This window comes from Harmonia axyridis, chromosome 1 (genome assembly GCF_914767665.1).
Source record: "Harmonia axyridis chromosome 1, icHarAxyr1.1, whole genome shotgun sequence".
NCBI classification, from domain to species: domain Eukaryota; kingdom Metazoa; phylum Arthropoda; class Insecta; order Coleoptera; family Coccinellidae; genus Harmonia; species Harmonia axyridis.
In genome coordinates this window covers 86,438,367-86,460,564 of record NC_059501.1, presented here as the reverse complement: position 1 = coordinate 86,460,564, position 22,198 = coordinate 86,438,367, and the positions used below count along the sequence as shown (strand labels likewise).

The 22,198-nt window shown below is 31.1% G+C and overlaps 6 protein-coding genes across 7 annotated transcripts; 5 read left to right on the top strand and 1 right to left on the bottom strand.

Moving 5' to 3' along the window:
* The first annotated feature begins 1,224 nt into the window (after window positions 1-1,224).
* LOC123674270 (zinc finger protein 596-like) lies at window positions 1,225-8,339 on the top strand. The gene is made up of 3 exons (XM_045609253.1): window positions 1,225-1,587; window positions 6,339-7,113; window positions 8,016-8,339. The coding sequence occupies exons 1-3, from the start codon at window positions 1,481-1,483 to the stop codon at window positions 8,337-8,339; spliced, it is 1,206 nt and encodes a 401-aa protein (XP_045465209.1). The 5' UTR covers window positions 1,225-1,480.
* A 1,367-nt stretch (window positions 8,340-9,706) lies between these two features.
* On the top strand, window positions 9,707-13,483 carry LOC123674264 (zinc finger Y-chromosomal protein-like). The gene is made up of 3 exons (XM_045609239.1): window positions 9,707-10,080; window positions 10,469-11,262; window positions 13,350-13,483. Exons 1-3 carry the CDS (start codon window positions 9,974-9,976, stop codon window positions 13,481-13,483), a joined length of 1,035 nt encoding a protein of 344 aa, XP_045465195.1. The 5' UTR covers window positions 9,707-9,973.
* Window positions 13,484-13,625: 142 nt separating this feature from the next.
* LOC123682192 (zinc finger Y-chromosomal protein-like) lies at window positions 13,626-16,337 on the top strand. The gene is made up of 2 exons (XM_045620699.1): window positions 13,626-14,013; window positions 14,544-16,337. The coding sequence occupies exons 1-2, from the start codon at window positions 13,907-13,909 to the stop codon at window positions 15,343-15,345; spliced, it is 909 nt and encodes a 302-aa protein (XP_045476655.1). The 5' UTR covers window positions 13,626-13,906; the 3' UTR covers window positions 15,346-16,337.
* A 394-nt stretch (window positions 16,338-16,731) lies between these two features.
* On the top strand, window positions 16,732-18,347 carry LOC123682175 (alpha-1,3/1,6-mannosyltransferase ALG2). The gene has a single exon (XM_045620629.1). It carries the CDS (start codon window positions 16,996-16,998, stop codon window positions 18,229-18,231), a length of 1,236 nt encoding a protein of 411 aa, XP_045476585.1. The 5' UTR covers window positions 16,732-16,995; the 3' UTR covers window positions 18,232-18,347.
* LOC123682183 (ubiquinone biosynthesis O-methyltransferase, mitochondrial) lies at window positions 18,327-21,317 on the bottom strand. 2 transcript variants are annotated; one of them, XM_045620651.1, is made up of 4 exons: window positions 21,179-21,317; window positions 20,881-21,110; window positions 20,412-20,822; window positions 18,327-18,517 (listed from the first exon to the last, which is right to left on the bottom strand). In XM_045620651.1, exons 1-4 carry the CDS (start codon window positions 21,208-21,210, stop codon window positions 18,402-18,404), a joined length of 789 nt encoding a protein of 262 aa, XP_045476607.1. In that variant the 5' UTR covers window positions 21,211-21,317; the 3' UTR covers window positions 18,327-18,401. The 2 variants fall into 2 exon arrangements, with proteins under 2 accessions (XP_045476607.1, XP_045476599.1); XM_045620643.1 differs by having other exon boundaries at window positions 21,167-21,306.
* Window positions 21,263-22,024, top strand: LOC123682190 (complex III assembly factor LYRM7). Its single transcript, XM_045620667.1, has 4 exons — window positions 21,263-21,402; window positions 21,455-21,598; window positions 21,660-21,741; window positions 21,800-22,024. The coding sequence occupies exons 1-4, from the start codon at window positions 21,391-21,393 to the stop codon at window positions 21,877-21,879; spliced, it is 318 nt and encodes a 105-aa protein (XP_045476623.1). The 5' UTR covers window positions 21,263-21,390; the 3' UTR covers window positions 21,880-22,024.
* Window positions 22,025-22,198: the final 174 nt, after the last annotated feature.

Here is a 22,198-nt window from a genome sequence, read left to right as displayed (position 1 = left end):
ATAGATTCTGTCCATTTGAATAAAAAAGAACATAAATGTCATTTATGTAATTATGCAGCCAACCGGAAATCTTATCTCAAAAAGCATATAGATTCCGTCCATTTGAACATGAACGAATTACTTATGTGATTATGCAGACAACCAGAAAGTTTAACTCCAAATTCATGTGGATTCTGTCCATTTGATTGAAAAAGAACATAAATGTTACTTATGGACCTTCATCTACATCCAAGCCTTCAAGCTTTGTGGGAATTTTCATTTAGTTTATTTGTCTATTCCATCATGATGAGAAAGAGAATAATATATTGGTTTTGAATACACGAATTGTTAATTATTGTAGAATTTGACAAAGAGCAAACATCCACCTTTTGATGACATACCTCCAATGATATCGGAATTTACACTCCGAGTTACAGAATTTATTCATTATAGCAGTCAAATTTGTTCATCAATTCATTATACCCAGTACATATACTTATTAAGGATGATAATTGATAGATTTGTATATAATACTTTGAGAATAAGAAATGTGAAATTCATTCAACTTTATAATACAACTATCTAAACTGACACTTTGTCAGAATTAATTTGACAATACACGTTATACAGGGAACAACCAATAATATATATCCCAACAATATAATCGAGTGAATGTCTAATCCCAACAATAATTATTATTATCATTCAACTATTCCATTCCTTAAATTCTTTCACTTCAATTCCAAACTGTCGTCTACAAAACTATAAATAAAATAAAACTTCAAAATTTAATATAGAATCGTATACCTATTTGAAGTTTGAAAAAACCCTTATCAACCAGATTTATTCATTATTGTACTTAATTGCTGATAGTTTTTGTGATTATTCAACTCGTTAATAAAATTTATTTTATATTAATTTCAATGTACCCCTATATCTGCTAGCTTTCAGCTATTATGTATTATTTTTGAATGAATGAAATTTTTATCCCACTACGCCACTGCTAAGCGGAAACGTGAGTCGGCCATATTCAGATACCCATCTGATAATCAGTTTTGGGACGTTATGCTCCCTCCAGGGTGTCAATTCTTGACGGTAATCATGGAAATATAATATTATATTATATTCCTATAAGAATACTAAAATTATAAAAAAAGAATTTCTCTATGACCCAAAGACTGAGGCTAACCATAGAAAAATGAAATTTGTCTATGCTGCTCTGTATATTTAGTATTCTGTGCTGCTAACCAGCTAACCTAATATATAGAGGAGACAGATCATTACAGTTGTAATTGTAAAAGTTGTTATTTCTTCCTGGAGAGTGTCGTGGAGATATTATCAAAGACTTGTTATCTGTGATATTATCTTTTTAGCCGTGGAAAAAAAGACAAGCTACATGCTATCGTGCACAGTAAAGATAATACAAAACAAACAGTTCTTGATTTGTACTTGTACATATTTATTTTCACAATTAAGAATTTAAAAAGTGTTGAAGTCAGAAATGGAATCATACTCAAAAATTTTCCTAGATGAAAATCATGACAGAGTAAAGATGGAAATGGGAGAAGGTGCTGATAGCTATGAGAAAGGAAACTCATATGACTTGGAGTAAGCATCCATCATTTTGTCTTGATAGTATATAGGCCAAATTTTAACTTTTTTCACTTTCACTTTTTTCCACTTGATTTTAATGAACAATATCAGAAAATGTTGACGCTCTCTTTTGTTTCGAGTAATGTAAAGTAATTAGTTACAATTTATTAATAATTTTATCTATTTTGCAATAATTCAAATACACAGATTCTATATCCATATTCTCAAAATTTATTTATTATGAAGTTGTGTTGATTAGATCTTGAAGATTTCAATAGTTTCTATGAATAAAGTCTCTTTGATTATTTTATGTGATATTGAAATTTCTCTAATTAGGAAAATCAATGTAGTCAAGCAACAATGCTTTTTACAAAGATGTCACACTTTGTGAAATGAGCCTGCTGAATGCAAAACTCTGTATGTGACATTTTGTTGATTTTACAGTAAACGATATAAACGTCTTGTGAAGAATATGTTTAATAATAGTAACCGATAACTGTAATCGAACAGCCTTGTACCTATAGATGGCCTAGCTAATTGAAAAAATAGGTATGAAAGTTACACTTGCAGAGTTTTCCACATGAATGCTGAATTTACGAAGTTTTGCATTTGAACTTACCCACTTGGACAAATTAATTTTCTCATTGAAATTTCAATTACAACAAACAATCCATACGTTTTTTTATAATTTATTGCAACATAGAATATAAAATGAAAAAATTATTCTAACAAAATCAAAAAAGAACATTTTTCCCAAATCCTCACTACTGATTCTTCTTATAATTTATTGCAACATAGAACATAAAATTTAAAAAAATAAAACAGTATTATTCTAACAAAATAAAAAAGAAATCCTAAATCCTGACTACTGGTTCTTCGTCTTCACTTATGTATTCCTCTTCTGAATTTGTTTCTCTATTTTCTGTTGTCGAAGTATTCCTGTCAATTATCTTGTAAAATTCCAATTCGGGTAAATTTCGCCACTCATTTCCATAATGTTTTTTCAGTACAATATCAATGGAAGACTTAACCCTTTTTAAAGAATTACCTATTCTCATTTGCTTGGGTTTCATGTCTGCTATTCTATAATTTTTTTTTGTTACAGTACGAGGGGCCCCTTGTTCTGATTTATAATGAACTTCACCCTGGATGGTGACATTATTGGTCTGAGATTTGGCAAAAATAAATCTTTTGGATTGATTGAACTTGAAATGCCATTCCTCCGGTTTTTTAAGCACTTTATTAGCTTCAGTTTTCCAGTCGTAAATTTTCCACTGATTACTACAATTTGTTAATCTCACAACAGCAGAATATTTTCCTATAATATCTTCATACTCCTTTCGATCGATAACTACATTGAATTTTTTTATCTGTTTTGATACCAAACCAAAAACACGGTCGGAGGGCAAAAAGGAATGTCCTACTATAGGAAATACTACTTCCAATTGTTTTATATGAGCGGGTGCTTCCCTCACAAGCCAACATGGACATTAAGGCGGTGTTTTTATTCTACCCACCACAACCATCCGCGTAGAGCTGAACTTTTTTGTTGGAACTGGTGAGAGACCAAAACATGATTGACTGCTGATGCGGTAGAATTATAATTTTTTTGAAATTCTGTTTCTAACCACACAAAAGGTCTTGTATTCTCAGGCAATAATTTGCATTTCGAATTACCACAAACGACTGTGAAGTTTTGGCAATGCCAAATTTTTTTGGCAGTCGAATGCAAAGATGCACATCTTCTTCAGACGTCTTAAGTAAACCGTAAAACGCTTTAGCTTTCAATACATGAATCCTATGGTCAATTATCAATTTTGTTTTTGCTTCTGCAGAAGTTGACTTAGCAATATTGTCTTTTGCCAGAAGACAAGTAGAGCATGCATCTGTTAGGGGTGTTCCAAAAGCCAAATTATAATGGCGGTTGACGTAGTTTCTGAAGTATAGTATATCCAAAGTCAGTTGAACTAGTCTATAAAAACGCTTGGCCAGAGATAATTGCAAAACAGTCATAAACCATAGGCGCACACTTTTCAAACCCTTGAGTTGAAAATAATATTTTTGCGTATGTATGGGACTCAGATGTCGATTCTTTCAGAAAATTTGTGACGTGAGTAGCTTGCGCTGTTACATCAAAAATTATCCTATGTCATTCTATGGTGTTATAATTTGATTATTCTTTATTTTCGGCCTGTAATATACTATCAAGGAATGTTATCAACAATGATGAACTGATCGTTGCATAGAATTATAAGAGCACGATGTTTGAGATTAATTCGGAAATGTTCTGTTGTAGACAAACTAGGATAGAATAGGTGCATGACTTTGAGATCTTTGAGTGACATCAAGTCACTCAAAAAGTTTTTTGGAAAAAACCTATATTTTTTATTCATTCAGTCAATTTTACGTACGTATAAAGAGAGAGTGGTCTCAAGCAAATCCTATACTTAAAGAATTATCGAGGAAAAACTTGAACTAAGGAAAACTGCAATTTCTCATTGAATAGAGTAGTCTATGACTTCCAGAAAACATAAAAAGAAACTAAAAAGCCGAAATTTAATGAATTGTAATAAATTATTCGTTAAGATGGTTGAAAATCCATAAACCAATAAAATTTTCAATTACAAATAATTAATGACATTTCATGAAATGTCAAATTTAGTTATCCAAATTTCGATTTTAGTTTCTATGTTTTCTGGAAGTCATAGACTACTCCACTTAGTTAGAAATTGTAGTATTTCCTCAGTTCAAGTTTTTCCTCGATAACTTTTAAATTTTTCGTATTCAGAATCAGAATAAATATTCGAAGATATGTGTAACCTATTATTAAAACTGTCCTGACTGATGGCAGGAAATGGTGGAATATTTCTATTTTCTATAAAATACTTGATTGATTTTTCGATCTGGCTACGTAGCTGCTAATTTGACGTACTAAGAGCCTCAACATCATATGCCTATTCTACATGATTTCTCAAACCAGTAATAACATTGCTAAAATCAGAAAATGTTATGAACATTTTGTTGGTTAATCTCATTTAAATCAATTCTTCCTTCAGTGGAATGAAGATATTTAGGATGCGAAATCAATTTCTTCAGAACCTGTCATATATCAATTCTGACTTTGAAAGTAAATGGAGGAATAGATTTGATTGCGAAATATTCATCTTTTTCTATATAAGCCAAAGAATTGTGCCGAACATCATAGTCGAAATCATCAAAAGCATCAGTCACACAACGAACTAAAACTACGTAAAAATGCATTTCAATAATACCCCTATGGACCACACTGGTCTATGCGAATTATTAGAAAGTAATTAAGAAGTGGTAGATGCAGCCAATGAGTGTAACCAAAAACGCTCTCAAAGTGGAAAGGGGAATACGAGGGGAAATATTCAGCCAATAAGATCAATCCAATCGGGACATTCTTGTTCCCAAGACGATTTGCTAAATACCGGGGTTTAGTTGAGAGTATTGATATAGCAATATTTTCATAAATTCCAAAGGAATTTCTGTAAACTTGGACAACCCTTGTATAATTGAAATATTCAGGCTTCCTCCAAGTGACTTTGGATATACTATAACATAATCTTACATTTTGAGTGTTATTCCTTCCGCAATAAAGATCACAGAGTTTTTTAAAATTTAGGTGACATGGAAGGTACAGTCTAGTTGTATGGTTACGTCTATAATGGGATTCAGCGCATGTCAAGCTTTTATGAAGATTTTATTGACTGTTTGATTTGGTCATTTTTGTCCTTAACTCTGTCTCCCCCTCTTTTTTCTTTTGGTGTTTCTCCGTTCAAAAAAATATTGCGTGCCAGTCTTTCTATTCTGAATGGGCTTAACAAAGTAATTCCATGAAATGCGCATTTGCAAACCCTAACTTTAGTTCAATCCTTTTTGGAAACATAGTAGCGAATTGAAATGGATTTTCTCTTTTTAAAATTTCTTTTGGGCTGAACTCCCTCACAATATTTCAATATGAGGATATCTTGTTCAATTTTACTACTGCATGAGTAAATTAGTTTGTGAAATTGTTAGATATCCATCATTGTCAGAGTTTTACATGCAAAGGTTTTATTGCCATGCCTGCATGTTGGGTAAACAGGTAAATCTTTTGGTTTCCGCCTATACGCAGTAATAATTTGATCATATTCTTTCAAAAACTTAACCAAACTCACCTTTGGGCTTGCAACTTGCGCCTTTTCCAATTATGTTTTTGAACTGGTCGTTTTCGGCCTTTTCCACTTTCACAAGGTACAATTGGACAATTACTTTCCATTATTACAATGATGAGCAATCTGATTTCAAACCGGCACTAAACAAAACAATCAACATGTCTTAATCGACACGCGGTCACATCAGGAGTCATCATGTATTGACAATTGTCAACCCTGGGATTGGTTATTTAAAAGTACGGAGTTTTGCATTCGACACATTGATATTTTTGAAGAGTTTTGCATCTGACGTTAACATTTACTGACTTGTAACATGTAAAATATGAAGTTGTGCATCTAACAATCTGTACAGTGCTTTTGTCCATTACTGAATCTATCTAACCAACGATTAACCTCGTTTTTCATTGTTTTACAAATACAGAGTTTTGCATTTAGCGGGATCAAACATTCTTTTATAATATCTTTTTGAAATTTCGATTTTTTAGAAGAACACTTGAATGCAAACTTTCAATGTTTGTCGAAATTGTTTTCTCTTCAAACCTCTTATAATTGAAAATTAAAATGTTGCAATAATTTTTTTCGTTCTAGTTTTCAGTACGAGTCTGATGGAGAGGATATTGAGGATAAAAAGACTGAAATCATGGATATTGTTCATCATTACACTGATGAGAAAGGAATAAGATTGTCTTTCAAATATGAAACAGGTGACTTTGCTTTCAACCAGAAAAGCAATCTCGAAGGGCATATAGATGCTGTTCATTTGAATGAAAGAGAACATAAATGTCACTTATGTGGGTTTGCAGCCAATCAGAAAAGTAACCTCAAAATTCATATAGATTCTGTCCATTTGAACATAAAAGAATTGAAATGTCACTTATGTGAGTATGCGGCAAGCAAGAATGAAACCCTTCAAAATCATATTGATGATGTCCATTTGAATAAAAAAGAACATATATGTTCCTTATGTGATTATGCAGCCAACCAGAAAGTTCAACTCAAAATTCATATGGTTTCTGTCCATTTGAATAAAAGAGAACATAAATGTTCCTTATGTAATTATGCAGCCAATCATAAATCTTATCTCGAAAATCATATATATTCTGTCCATTTGAACATAAAAGAATTTGAATGTCACTTATGTGAGTATGCTGCAAGCAAGAAAGATACCCTTCAAAATCATATAGATTGTGTCCATTTGAATAAAAAAGAACATAAATGTCATTTATGTAATTATGCAGCCAACCGGAAAGTTTATCTCAAAAAGCATATAGATTCTGCCCATTTGAACATAAAAGAATTTGAATGTCACTTATGTGAGTATGCTGCAAGCACGAAAGATACCCTTCAAAATCATATAGATTCTGTCCATTTGAATAAAAAAAAACATAAATGTCACTTATGTAATTATGCAGCCAACCTGAAACCTCATCTCAAAAAGCATATAGATTATGTCCATTTGAACATAAAACAATTTAAATGTCACTTATGTGAGTATGCTGCAAGCACGAAAGTGATCCTTCAAAATCATATAGATGCTGTTCATTTGAATGAAAGAAAACATAAATGTCACTTATGTGAGTTTGCAACCAATCAGAAAAGTAACTTCAAAAAGCATATAGATTCTGTCCATTTTAACATAAAAGAATTTAAATGTCACTTATGCGAGTATGCTGCTAGCAAGAAAATAACCCTTCAAAATCATATAGATGCTGTTCATTTGAATAAAAGAAAACATAAATGTCACTTATGTGATTATGCAGCCAACCGGAAAGATCACTTCAATAAGCATATAGATTCTGTCCATTTGAACATAAAAGAATTTAAATGTCACTTATGTGAGTATGCTGCAAGCAAGAAAGAAATCCTTCAAAATCATATAGATGCTGTCCATTTGATTGAAATTGAACATAATTACGCACAGGTAAATATTTCGCGAAATAAATACCTCTGTAATTTTTTTTGATGTTTATAATGAATAAACATTATATTATTATTATTATAAATGCCACTTATGTGAGTATGCTGCAAGCAGGAAAGAAATCCTTCAAATTCATATAGATGCTGTCCATTTGAATAAAAGAGAACATAAATGTCACTTATGTGTTTTTGCAGCCAATCAGAAAAATAACCTCAAAAAGCATATAGATTCGGTCCATTTGAACATAAAAGAATTACTTATGTGATTAGGCAGCCAACCAGTGGCTTGGTAAATTCTTCCTTAGTGAGGATTAATATTACAAAAATCGATATTTAAATTGAATACAGAATATAAGCGAATTATTATATTTCAAAATGAAAACTATCAACGGAGCGGAGACCAGAGCTGAAACGTCTACAACAGAGAGGATATTGCAAACAACTGAAATGGAGACCCTAAGAACAATAACGGGATACAAACTGGTGGACAGACAGAGAAATTCTGTTATAAGAGAGAAATGCCAAGTGGACCATGTGGTCAGATGGATAAGGAAGAGGCTGAGAGAGTGGAACCAGTATGTGGACAGAATGAGACTAGGCAGAATGGCAAAGACCACCAGAGACAACAAACCCCTCGGAAGAAGAACCATCGGACGACCACCAAAGCAATGATGAGATAGCTTGCAATTCATGTCACACGAAACATAGACCAGAGAAAACAGGCGGCGGCACGCCTTCTCAAGAAGAAAATGAAAACTAGCTAGTTTCATAATTTTTCAAAAAAATAATTCACATTTTATGTTTAGTAGATTTCTTATGAATAAAATATACACTAAATAAACTCTTGTAAACTACAATGTGTTTAATTAATTAGTGATAAATAATATGGGAATTACCGCATTGCTTACATAGTTTCAATTAAATGAAGAATTTTCCAAGATGTATAATAATAATAATCTTTATAGGTACAATTGCTAACCATTAAAATTGAGATATTTCTTTAAAATAATTGGCTTTAAATGGTTTTAAAAATTTTTCTCAGTGAAATCTATGCCTAATTTAGAATTTACGACCTCGAAACCCCTAAAAAACATAAAAAGATGTTAAAATTCTTTTGGCCGATTTTTTCGGATATTGTATATTTTTTGGTCAAAAACAGTTTTAGTTTCGGATCGGCTTGAAAATTTGATGATATGAAGAATTTTTTTATTCTGAATCCCTAATTACAATCAGTTCCTCACTAGATGACCCCAAAACTGAGATACTTCGAATTTTGTAAGACATATTAAGGTTCAAATTTTTTTCTTGTCAGATTTGCTTCAAAATTCGTTATTTCGAAGAACCTTCCATGCTGAATACTAACCTGCTATCAGTTTTTTCCTAACACACTGTTGAAATATTTACCCAGTACATAAGTAATATAAGTTGTCTTGTAGTATTTCTATGCGCGGCATGCGCAGTTGTATATTTATTCTGTGTAATTGTTAGATAGGCCATGTGCAAGCCATGCTCGCTCCTTTCTCTCGTTGGCCGTTCTTGAAGAGTATTATTGTATATTTGTCAGTGTGTTTACTACACAGTTATTTCCTATATTTTATTGAAGACTTTTAATTATTAAACAGTGCGTTTAATTTATAACACACACCCCAAAATTGAAATAAAATTCTGAATATCGTAAAAAAATTGTCTGCCTGCAAGTCATCTATAGGTACATTACCATACTAATTATATCCGTAGCAATAAACGTATAGAGTCCTGTAAGGTATACCTCACTTCCAAACCTTGGTTTGAGCTACTGTTCTTAGATATCGCAATCGAATCCAAGATAAAAATTTTGGTGAAAGCGCTACATCAAAACGCATCCACCCAATATGTACATGATTAGATAAATTTGACGGCAATCATGGAAATATAATATAATATTATATTATATTTCTATAAGAATACTAAAATCATAAAAAAAGAATTTCTCTATGACCCAAATCAAAGACTGAGGCTAACCATAGAAAAATGAAATTAGTTTATGCTGCTAACTGTTATTTAGTATTCTGTGCTGCTAACCAGCTAACCTAATATATGGAGGAGACAGTTCATTACAGTTGTAATTATAAAAGTTTTTATTTCTTCTTGGAGAGTGTCGTGGGGATATTATCAAAGACTTGTAATCTGTGATATTATCTTTTTAGTCGGGGAAAAAAAGACAAGCTACATGCTATCGTGCACAGTAAAGGTAATACAAACCAAACAGCTCTTGATTTGTACTTGTACATGTTTATTTTCACAATTAAGAAGTGTTGAAGTCAGAAATGGAAACATACTCCAAAATTTTCCTAGATGAAAATCATGACAGAGTAAAGATGGAAATGGGAGGAGGTGATGATAGCTGTGAAAAAGGGAACTCATATGAATTGGAGTAAGCATTCATCATTTAATAATAATTTTCTCTATTTTGCAATAATTCAAATACACGAATACTATATCCATATTGTCAAAATTTATTTATTATGAAATTGTGTTGATTAGATCTTGAAGATTTCAATAGTTTCTATGATTAAAGTCTCTTGATTATATTATGTGATATTGAAATTTCTCTTTCAAATTCTCTAATTAGGAAAATCAATGTAGTCAAGCAACAATGCTTTTTACAAAGATGTCACATTTTGTGAAATATTCTTTTATGACATCTTTTTGATAATTCGATTTTTAGGAGAACACTTTTGAATGAAAATTTACAGTGTTTGGTGAAATAGAAACCTCTTATAATTGAAAATTAAAATATAACAATTATTTTTTGGTTCTAGTTTTCAGTACACGACTGATGGGAGTCATATGGAGGACAAAAAGAATGAAATCATGGATATTGTTCATCATTACACTGATGAGAATGGAATAAGATTGTCTTTCAAATATGAAACAGGTGAATTTGCTTTCAACCAGAAAAGCAATCTCGAAGTGCATATAGAGGCTGTTCATTTGAATGAAAGAGAACATAAATGTCACTTATGTGAGTTTGCAGCCAATCAGAAAAATAACCTCAAAATTCATATAGATTCTGTCCATTTGAAGATAACAGAATTCAAATGTCACTTATGTGAGTATGCCGCAAGCAAGAAAGAAACCCTTCAGAATCATATGGATGCTGTTCATTTGAATAAAAGAGAACATAAATGTGAGTATGCTGCAAGCAAGAAAAATAACCTCAAAAAGCATATCTATTCTGTCCATTTGAATAAAAGAGAACATAAATGTCACTTGTGTGATTATGCAGCCAATCACAAAACTAACCTCAAAATGCATATAGATTCTGTCCATTTGAATAAAAAAAAACATAAATGTCACTTATGTGATTATGCAGCCAACCAAAAAAATAATCTCAAAAAGCATATAGATTCTGTTCATTTGAATAAAAGAGAACATAAATGTCACTCATGTGAGTATGCTGCAAGCAGAAAAGGAATCCTAAAAATTCATATAGATGCTGTCCATTTGAATAAAAAAGAACACAAATGTTACTTATGTGAGTTTGCAGCCTATGAGAAAAATAAACTCAAAATTCATATGGATTCTGTCCATTTGAATAAAAGAGAACACAAATGTTACTTATGTGAGTTTGCAGCCAATCATAAAAATAACCTCAAAATTCATATCTATTCTGTCCATTTGAATAAAAGAGAACATAAATGTCACTTATGTGATTATGCAGCCAATCACAAAACTAACCTCAAAAAGCATATAGATTCTGTCCATTTGAATAAAAAAGAACATAAATGTCACTTATGTGATTATGCAGCCAACCTGAAAGAATACCTCAAAATTCATATGGATTCTGTTCATATGAATAAAAGAGAACATAAATGTCACTTATGTGAGTTTGTAGCCAGTCAAAAAAGTAACCTCAAAACTCATATTGATTCTGTCCATTTGAACATAAAAGAATTTAAATGCCATTTATGTGAGTTTGCTGCAAGCAAGAAAACTAACCTCAAAATTCATATAGATTCTGTCCATTTGAATAAAAAAAGAACATAAATGTTACTTATGTGATTATGCAGCCAACCAGAAAGTTTAACTCAAAATTCATATGGATTCTGTCCGTTTGAATGAAAAAGAGCATAAATGTTACTTATGGATCTTTATCTACATCCAAGACTTCAAGCTTTGTGGGAATTTTCATTTAGTTTATTTGTCTATTCATCATGATGGGAAAGAGAATAATATATTGGTTTTTAATACACAAATTGTTAATTTTTGTAGAATTGACAAATGACAAATAAACAATATTATAATATATGCCCAGACTATCAGTTAGAGAGCAAACCTCCACCTTTTGATGACATACCTCCAAGAATATCGTAAGTTACACTCCGAGTTACAGAATTTACTCATTATATAGCAGTCAAATTTGTTCATCAATTCATTATACCCAGTAAATACTTGTTAAGGATGATAATTAATATTATGTGAGTTCGCTGCAAGCAAGAAAACTAACCTCAAAATTCATATAGATTCTGTCCATTTGAATAAAAAAGAACATAAATGTTACTTCTGTGATTATGCAACCAACCAGAAAGTTAATATCAAAATTCATATGGATTCGGTTCATTTGAATAAAAAAGAACACAAATGTCACTTATGTGAGTTTGAAACCAATCAGAAGAATAACCTCAAAAAGCATATGCCATCTTAGTTTCACTTCAAATCATATGAATAAAAATTTTTTTTTTGTCCTGTAAGTGCCCAATCGCCCCAATCATAAATGCTCTAAATCATAAATTACAAGTCAAAAATTTTTTTAACATTTTTCTAGGTAATATTCAATCATTTTCTGACAAAACAGAGTGACCTTCATTATTTTAAAACGAAATCATAGTTCTGGGCATTAATGGGTTAATATTAACCTGCGATCAGATTCTTCCTAAAACAACCCGAAATTGAGATATTTCGAATTTCTAAAATAATGTGCTTTATCAAATGGTTTTAAAAATTTTTCTCAGCGTAATCGATGCCTAATTTAGAATTTACGACCTCGAAACCCCTAAAAAACATTAAAATATGTTCGAATTCTATCGGTCGATTTTAACGGAAAAACCAAGACTATAATCTTGGATATTTTGTGGCCAAAAAAAAGAAATTTTTATGATAAATCCATATTTGCAATCAGTTCCTTAATAGATGACCCCAAAACTGAGATGGTTCCCATACTGTGACATAGACTCATTATCTTTTTTGAATTTCAGTCACCTTACATACGTGTCCCCATAATGAAAAAATAAAAGAATCACACCGTAGATGAATAAAAACTACGAAAGTGTAGAATCAATAATTAGTATTGAAAAAGAAATAGTTGAAAACTCACGCTATGGTTAATGTTACTCGAAGCAGGAACTTTGAATTTACTTATGTATTCAGGGTTCTCGCACTTTTCGTGTATTGTATTCCCATAATTTAGACACCGCAACCTACCATACAATAGCGAGCTAAAAACAAAAGTTGAAGCAGGAACTTTGAATTAACTTATGTATTCAGGGTTCTTTCACAGATAACGCAATCTACCATTGAATAGCGAATTAAAAATGAAAGTTTAAATGTAAAACATATGGCCAGTTGCACTATTTGCCTTAACATTGATTAAAATGAGAAATCAGAAAGTAATCGATGTTAAAATTTTTAATCAATATTTAGGCAAATGGTGCAACTACGCCACTGTTAAGCGGAAACGTGAGTCGGCCATATTCAGATACCCTTCTAATATTCAGTTTTGGGACGTTGTGCTACCTCCAGGGTGTCAAGTCTTGACGGCAATCATGGAAATATAATATTATGTCATATTTATATAAGAATACTAAAATCATAAAGAAAGAATTTCTCTATGACCCAAATCAAAGGCTAAGGCTAACCAAAAATAAGGGATTATTAATTTTGTATTTATCTATGCGGCTAACCATAGAGAAATTATATTTGTCTATGCTGCTAACCTAATATATAATGGAGACAGATCCTAACTGTTGTAAGCAAAGATTAATCTTTGGTTGTAAGTTGTAATTTTAAAAATTGTTATTTCTACGTGGAGAGTGTCATGGTGATATTATCAAAGACTTGTTATCTGTGATATTATCTTTTTAGTCGGGGAAAAAAATACAAGCTACATGCTTTCGTGCACAGTAAAGATAATACAATATAAACTGTTCCTGATTTGTACTTGTATTTATTTTCACAATTAAGAAGTGTTGAAGTCAGAAATGGAAACATACTCAAAAATTTTCCTAGATGAAAATCATGACAGAGTAAAGATGGAAATGGGAGAAGGTGATGATAGCTGTCAAAAAGGAAACTCATATGACTTGGAGTAAGCATTCATCATTTTTTCTTGATAGTGTTGATAGACCAAATTTTAACTTTTTTCACTTTCACTTTGTCCACTTGATTTTAATGAACAATGTCAGAAAATGTTGACCACCTCTTTTGTTTCGAATAATGTAAAGTATTTAGTTACAATTTAATAATAATTTTCTCTATTTTGCAATAATTCAAATACACAGATACTAAATCCATATTCTCAAAATTGATTTATTATGAAATTGTGTTGATTAAATCTTGAAGATTTCAATAGTTTCTATGAATAAAGTCTCTTAGATTATATTATGTGATATTGAAATTTCTCTTTCAAATTCTCTAATTAGGAAAATCAATGTAGTCAAGCAACAATGCTTTTTACAAAGATGTCATACATTGTGAAATATTCTTTTATACTTAATATCTTTTTGAAAATTCAATTTTTTTGAAGAACACTTTTGAATGAAAATTTCCAGTGTTTGGTGAAATATAAACCTCTTATAATTGAAAATTAAAATATTACAATTATTTCTTTGGTTCTAGTGTTCAGTACACGACTGATGGAAGGCATATTGAGGATAAAAAGACTGAAATCATGGATAAGGTTCAGCATTACATTGATGAGAATGGAATAAAATCGTCTTTTAAATATGAAACAGGCGAGTTTGCTTTCAACCAGAAAAGCAATCTCGAAGGGCATATAGATGCTGTCCATTTGAATAAAAGAGAACATAAATGTCACTTATGTGAGTTTGCATCCAATCAGAAAAGTAACCTCAAAAAGCATATAGATTATGTCCATTTGAACATAAAACAGTTTAAATGTCACTTATGTGAGTATGCTGCATGCACTAAAATAACCCTTCAAGATCATATAGATGCTGTCCATTTGAATAAAAGAGAACATAAATGCCACTTATGTGAGTATGCTGCAAGCAAGAAACATAACCTCAAAAAGCATATTGATTCTGTCCATTTGAACATAAAAGAATTTAAATGCCATTTATGTGAGTTTGCAGCCAATCAGAAAAATAACCTCAAAATTCATATAGATTCTGTCCATTTGAATAAAAAAGAACATAAATGTTACTTCTGTGATTATGCAACCAACCAGAAAGTTAATATCAAAATTCATATGGATTCGGTTCATTTGAATAAAAAAGAACACAAATGCCACTTATGTGTGTATGAAACCAATCAGAAGAATAACCTCAAAAAGCATATAGATTGTGTTCATTTGAATAAAAAAAAACATAAATGTTACTTATGTGATTATGCAGCCAACCAAAAAGTTAATCTCAAAATTCATATGGATTCTGTTCATTTGAATAAAAAAAGAACATAAATGTCACTTATGTGAGTTTTGCAGCCAATCAGAAAAATAACCTCAAAAAGCATATAGATTCTGTCCTATTGAACATGAAAGAATTACTTATGTGATTATGCAGCCGGAAAGTTAAATTAATATAGATTCTGACGATTTGGATAAAAAAAGCAAATGTCACTTATGTGATTATGCAGCCAACCAGAAAGTTCAAATCAAAAAGCATATAGGTTCTGTCCATTTGAATATAAAGAACATAAATGTCATTTATGTGAGTATGTTTCAAGCGTGACAGAAACCCTTAAAAGATATTTGAAACATATCTATTTGAATGAAAAATCTGAGGAAAGGAAACATAGGGGTTGCCTTAAACGTAAATAGCGTTATATTGTAATCAATTGTAACAGTATTATGATAAAGTGAGGTAGGAAAACAACAAACCTGCAAAATTGACAACTAGAGGTTCATTGGATATCCCAGTGGCGTGGTTAATTGTTCCTTAGTAAGGATTAATATTACAAAAATCAATAGTAAACTTCAACACAGAATATAAGTGATGTATCATATTTCAAAATGAAAACTATCAAGCGGAGACCAGAGCCGAAACGTCTACAACAGAGAGGATATTGCGAACAACTGAAATGGAGACCCTAAGAACAATAACAGGACAGACAGAGAAATTCTGTTATAAGAGAGGAGAGCCAAGTGGACGATGTGGTCAGATGGATAAGGAAGAGGTGGAGAGAGTGGAATCAGCATGTGGACAGAATGGCAAAGACCACCAGAGACAACAAACTCCTCGGAAGAAGAACCATCGGACGACCACCAAAGCAATGATGAGGTAGCTGGCAATCCACGTCACAGGAGACATAGACCAGAGAAAAAAAAGAAAAGAAGAAAATGAGAACTAGCTAGTTTCATAATTTTTCAAGAAGTAATTTCCATTTTATCAGTTATTTTAGTAGATTTCTTATGAAAACAATATACAGTAAATAAACTCTCTTAAAACATAATGTGCTTTATTAAATGGTTTTAAAAATTTTTCTCAGCGTAATCGATGCCTAATTTAGAATTTACGACCTCGAAACCCCTAAAAAACATTAAAATATGTTCGAATTCTATCGGTCGATTTTTACGGAAAAACCAAGACTATACTCTTGGATATTTTTTAGCCAAAAAAAGAAACTTTTATGATAAATCCTTAGTTGCAATCAGTTCCTTACTAGATGACCCCAAAACTGAGATGGTTCCCATACTGTGACATAGACTCATTATCTTTTTTGAATTTCAGTCACCTTACATACGTGTCCCATAGATAAGTAGATAAGAATGACACCGACCACCATAGATGAATAAAAACTACGAAAGCGTAGAAGCTATGGTTAATGTTACTTGAAGGAGGAATTTTGAATTTACTTATGTATGGGTTCTCGCACGTTTCGTGTATTGTATTCTCATAATTTAGACACCGCAACCTACAATAGCGAGCTAAAAACAAAAGTTTATGTAAATTGACAGCAGTGAAACTTCAGTTCACTGATTGACAGTGACTTTATGCCTAATAATATGCAATAACGTCATTAACCTTAAAATCACGATTGCCACTTCAAAATAATCCACAAAACATTGATCGTTATGTGATATTCCGGAATTAAAAAGAAAGAGTTTGGAATGAAATCAAGTAAACGTTCGAAAATAGCATTTATCCATCCCGATCTGGGAATTGGAGGTGCTGAAAGACTTATAATAGATATGGCAAATGCTCTTGTTGATGAATATGAAATAATGTTTCTTGTTAATCATTTTGATCCAAATCATTGTTTTGATGAGTTGAAAGATGGAAGTTATGAAATAAAAACTTTTGGAGACTGGATTCCAAGAAGTATATTTGGAAGATGTAGAGCCCTTTCTGCTTACATAAAAATGATTTATTTGGTAATAATTTACCTCTTATTTTATAGAAAAGAATATAAAATAGATTTTCATGTTGTTGATCTCATTCCGATAGCTGTTCCATTCTTGAAATTATTTAATCAGAGAGTTTTATATTATTGCCATCATCCAGATTTATTAGCTACAACAAGAGAAAGTACATTGAAAAAGTTATATAGAAAACCAATCGATTGGATGGAATACAAAGCTACAAAAGCCTCTGATATAACCTTGGTTAATAGTGAATATACTGCATCAGTCTTCAGAAAAACTTTTCCATATATTGAGAAACAAGTGAAGGTTTTATACCCTACGATATCTTCATCTGTTATACAACTTTTAAAATCATCTGATAAAGAAATTTCAATTGATAGCATTTTAGATGTACCAAAAGATTCCTTTGTATTTATATCAATTAACAGGTTTCATCCTGCGAAGAAGTTAGAATTGGCAATTGAGGCTATGAGCCGATTAAAACTATTACTTGATGATTCTGTATGGAGTAAGACATACCTTGTTATGATTGGAGGCTACGATCCTCGGTCAGATATCAATATGATTTATTTTGATAAACTTGTAAGTTTATCTGAAACTCTACACCTCAAGGAAAATATAATATTTTTGAAATCCCCCTCGGAGAGCAAAAAGGTTCAATTTTTACTAACTTGTAACTGCCTGATATACACACCAATAAATGAGCATTTTGGTATTGTGCCTCTCGAAGCTATGATGGCCAAAAAACCTGTTATAGCTTGCAATAGTGGGGGTCCTAAAGAAACGATAAACCATGGTGTTAACGGATACTTGTGTGAACCAAATCCAGAAAACTTAGCTGAATTCATGTTCAAAATTATAAATGACAATAATTTTGAACAAATGGGAAAAAATGGAAATATTCGACTGAATCAATTATTTTCCAATGAATTATTTTCTGATAAATTAAAAACTATTGTTTCTGATGCTTTAGACAGTTAGGTTAGCACATTCACATAATATTTTGTATTGTTTTTTCACAAAAGGGAAATAATTTTTCTTTATGTACATAAACTATTATAACAAAGAATATAATATATCAAAAAAATTCTTAATTTATTTACACAAACTCCAAAATAACAACAAAGATCAATCCAACAACTTTTTTTATATCACTCAAGTTTTAAAGCAGCGAGACCATAATTAATTGAAGTATTGGAAGTAAATGACCATGTATTTGTGAAAACTCCATACTTGAAGCCATGGACAAGTGTTGTTTGGCATTTATCTGAAAAAAAAATAGATGCGTGTATCCCTGACAGTATGTTAACATCAATGTTGCATTATATATATATATATATATATTTATATTTGAACAATATTAAAGCATATTGTGTAGAATAAAAAAAAAACAATATTTGTATGAGATTAGAGATAAGCGATACCTTGATTTCTAGATCACGTTGTGAAACGTGAACATTACTTTATGATATCAGTGAAATTAAAGCGTGACGTGATCACTGTTTAGGTTGCTTGTTATTAATATTTGTATGAATCACCCAAACCTTAGTTCGTTTATCTTTGCAACTCAAATTGGTCACTCTTATCATTCAAAGCAAAGCAAAATTAATGAAAAATTATTATGAAAACATCCATTTTTCTTACATTTTCAACTCTTTTCCTTGTTTCAGCTTTAGTTAGGAACGTAACAGAAGGATATCGATTTTTCAAATGTTTCCTCAAATTTGAAGAGATAGTTTTGAAAGATAATTTCAACTTGCATAAATTACAAGTAGTATAATTTACATCAATTTCTGTAAAGAAAGCCCAAAGATTGCTGGTCTTTCGCCTATTATTATTATGTCTCTGACTTGTTTTCGTTTATTTTTTGTATTACAGTATCATAGAGATTAATCATAATTGTGTATAAATCGCTGATAGAATCAATATTGAAATATTGTATAACTATGTGGGGAAGTGCTTATGACAATGCTTTATACAACTTACAAGTCTGCCAAAATTCAGCTTTAAAGATCATATTCAGGAAACCACGCATGTTCCCAACAATAGAATTATATTCCGGTAGTGGTTTGTTCAACCTGAGAAACTTATATGTGAATTCTAGTCTCTCATACTTTCTGAAAATAATGCAGCTATTTCCTGTCATATCACATGGACATTCAACAAGATCGAACCTCAATGAAAACTTACAATTGCCTTTGTTTCACTCTAACGTTTGCCAGCGGTTTCTGACTTTTTTGATTCCGAAAATATTTAACATTTTGCCATTAAATATAAGAAGATTAATCCATCGCCAACGAAGATTTAAAACCGAAGTTAAAAATTTTATTGCAGAAAATCCACAATACTTTGCCCAGTTGTTTACATGATGTTGCGCATCTTACATTTTACAAAAAAACAACAAAAAAAAAATGCCTCTCTATTGGTCCACTCTGTCACTATAAAATAGTTTGTATTAGAAGTAATAGTTATTTTGTTGGGTTGAAAAGAGTAGCACACAAGTTGTTATGCAACTTAGGCGAAATTTTCTACCCTTGATACATGCTCAATTTGATGTACATTAGGTAGGTTTGTTATAATTAAGTTATGCATACACTGTATGAATCTATTGTACTAACTTGTCGATGAATAAATTTGAATTTGAATTTGAATTTGAATCATTTATTGCTTCGGTCGGCAACTTCAATATAGAAAGAATTTCTTTGGGGTTGTTTATCAAAGATAAGCATAAAATTAGAATTTTATTGCCACCACCAATTATGCAGTAATTCAGTAGTTATTATTTGTTTGTAGCAAGTATTTATTGTTTAACTAGTCCTACAAAAATACTTCCTAGATAGGCGAAGTTGCCTACGATGCTGGGATTGTCATAAAAATATGCAATTATGTTAGTCGAAAAAGGTTCCGAAGCAATAAAAATATCAGGCTGCCTTCATAATTTACGATTGCAACAGACGATGATATGCCCTGAAAAGATCTGTAAAATGTTCAGACTGTGATCCCGTTACGCCCTGTATTCGTTTTTCTGAACCGTGACTACCTGTGATATTCTGATATCAGTGATTAAATCACAGTTCGTGAAATATCGCTCATCTCTAAATAAGATAGTTCGAGAAAACCTAATATAATGTAAAGAAAGTAATAATATCCATCATAATTACGTTTTTCTAGAATCCTCTGTAATTCATGTGGTTCTGTAAATTTTTCTACTTGATGTGTTCCTTTAGGAACTAAATTTATGCACTCAGCCACTCTGATGGCTAAAATATCAGCCAAAAGTGTTCTATTAAGAGTTGTAAAAAAAATGCTTCCTCCAGGTTTTAAGCATTGAACACAAATCTTGATGAAATTTTCCCTATCTGACACATGCTCTAGAACTTCTGATGCAACTACAGCATCATACTTCTCTTGATTCTCAATAACATGATCTTCAATGGAGGATACAATGTAAGACACATTTTCTACATGATTTTCTAAAGCATGTTTTTTGGCTATTTCTACTGCTTGAACTTCTGCATCGAGCCCAGTAACTGTAGCACCCAATTTCGATAAAGGTTCAGATAATAAACCTCCTACAAAATTAACAATATCAAGCCACATAATCATAATAAATATTTAATAACATCTAACCACCACATCCCACATCCAGTATTTTAAGGCCATTCAGTACTTTTGATGTGTTAACTAATTCTGATTTAATGGATCCATTTTGTATGAGACCTTCTCTTACAAAGGGTATTCTTACTTTATTGAATGAATGCAAGGCTTTGAAGCTACCTATTTCATCCCACCACTCTGTTGATAATTTATTAAATAAATTGATTTCATTCTGATCAATAGTAGAAGAACTTGATAAGTATCTGAAAATATGGAATTTGTATCATATTTTTCACAGTAAAATGACTATATTATGTACCTGATGTTATACCTGAGACAGCGATAGATTTGCCTTATATTCATTTTGAATTGTATAATTGAAAAATGTATTTATCTGATCATTGTTCTACCTTATGTGGAAAATTCTCATATTAAAAATAACCTTACAATTATGGCCAAGGAAAAATCTGAAGGAACATCTGTGGAAAATACGAGGAAAATGTTAGGTTAGGTTTTCAGTTATGAAATAAATTTTAAAACAAAATGAGAAAACAGGTATGCTTTGAATTAAATCATAAATAATTTTCTCCCTAATACTCTTATCCAGGTTTTACAGTCGTTCAAATCACTTCATAAAGCAGGAAAAATAGTATTCGACGGAGATTTAGCTGCATTAGAGAAAATACGACTGAAAATAAATGACGAATATAAGAAACACAAAAATATAAGTGACGGAAACAAGATACAAGAGGTAGGTGCATTACCATCATCTATTGTACTTTGTTCTAATTCCCTTTTTTTTTAATTCGTAGATGATTAAATTTGCCACTGAAGTCGAAAAAGAATTGAAAAGTTCTGTAATACAAGCAGTTGAAGTTGCGCCTAGAAAATACGGTAAGGTGATTTGTAATACCATTTGTTTACCATTTTATATCGATTATTTGAATTGCAGAAGCCAAAATACGGACAGAAACTGTTAAATTAGACAATGTACCATTCAAAGAAATTTGTGAAATCAAGAAAAAAACTTAATTCTTCAAATCTTCAATAATATTTCTTGGTAGTAAGCGATAACACACAACTTCCTGATTTATATTGTATAAAGACATTCTGGATGATGAGATGAATAAATGGTTATATTTCATATGTAGTTATTGAAATAAATAAGCCCAAATCACTTTGAAATTTTTTTATCCTTATTAATTTTATTAAGATTACTGTAATGTGAATGGTATGCACTTCAAATGTAATTAAATTATTTGCAAAAGTCTAGTGAACACATGAAAATAATATTTTTCTGAATCATTCTTTATTATTGTTTACGAAATAAATATGAAATGATTGAAATGTT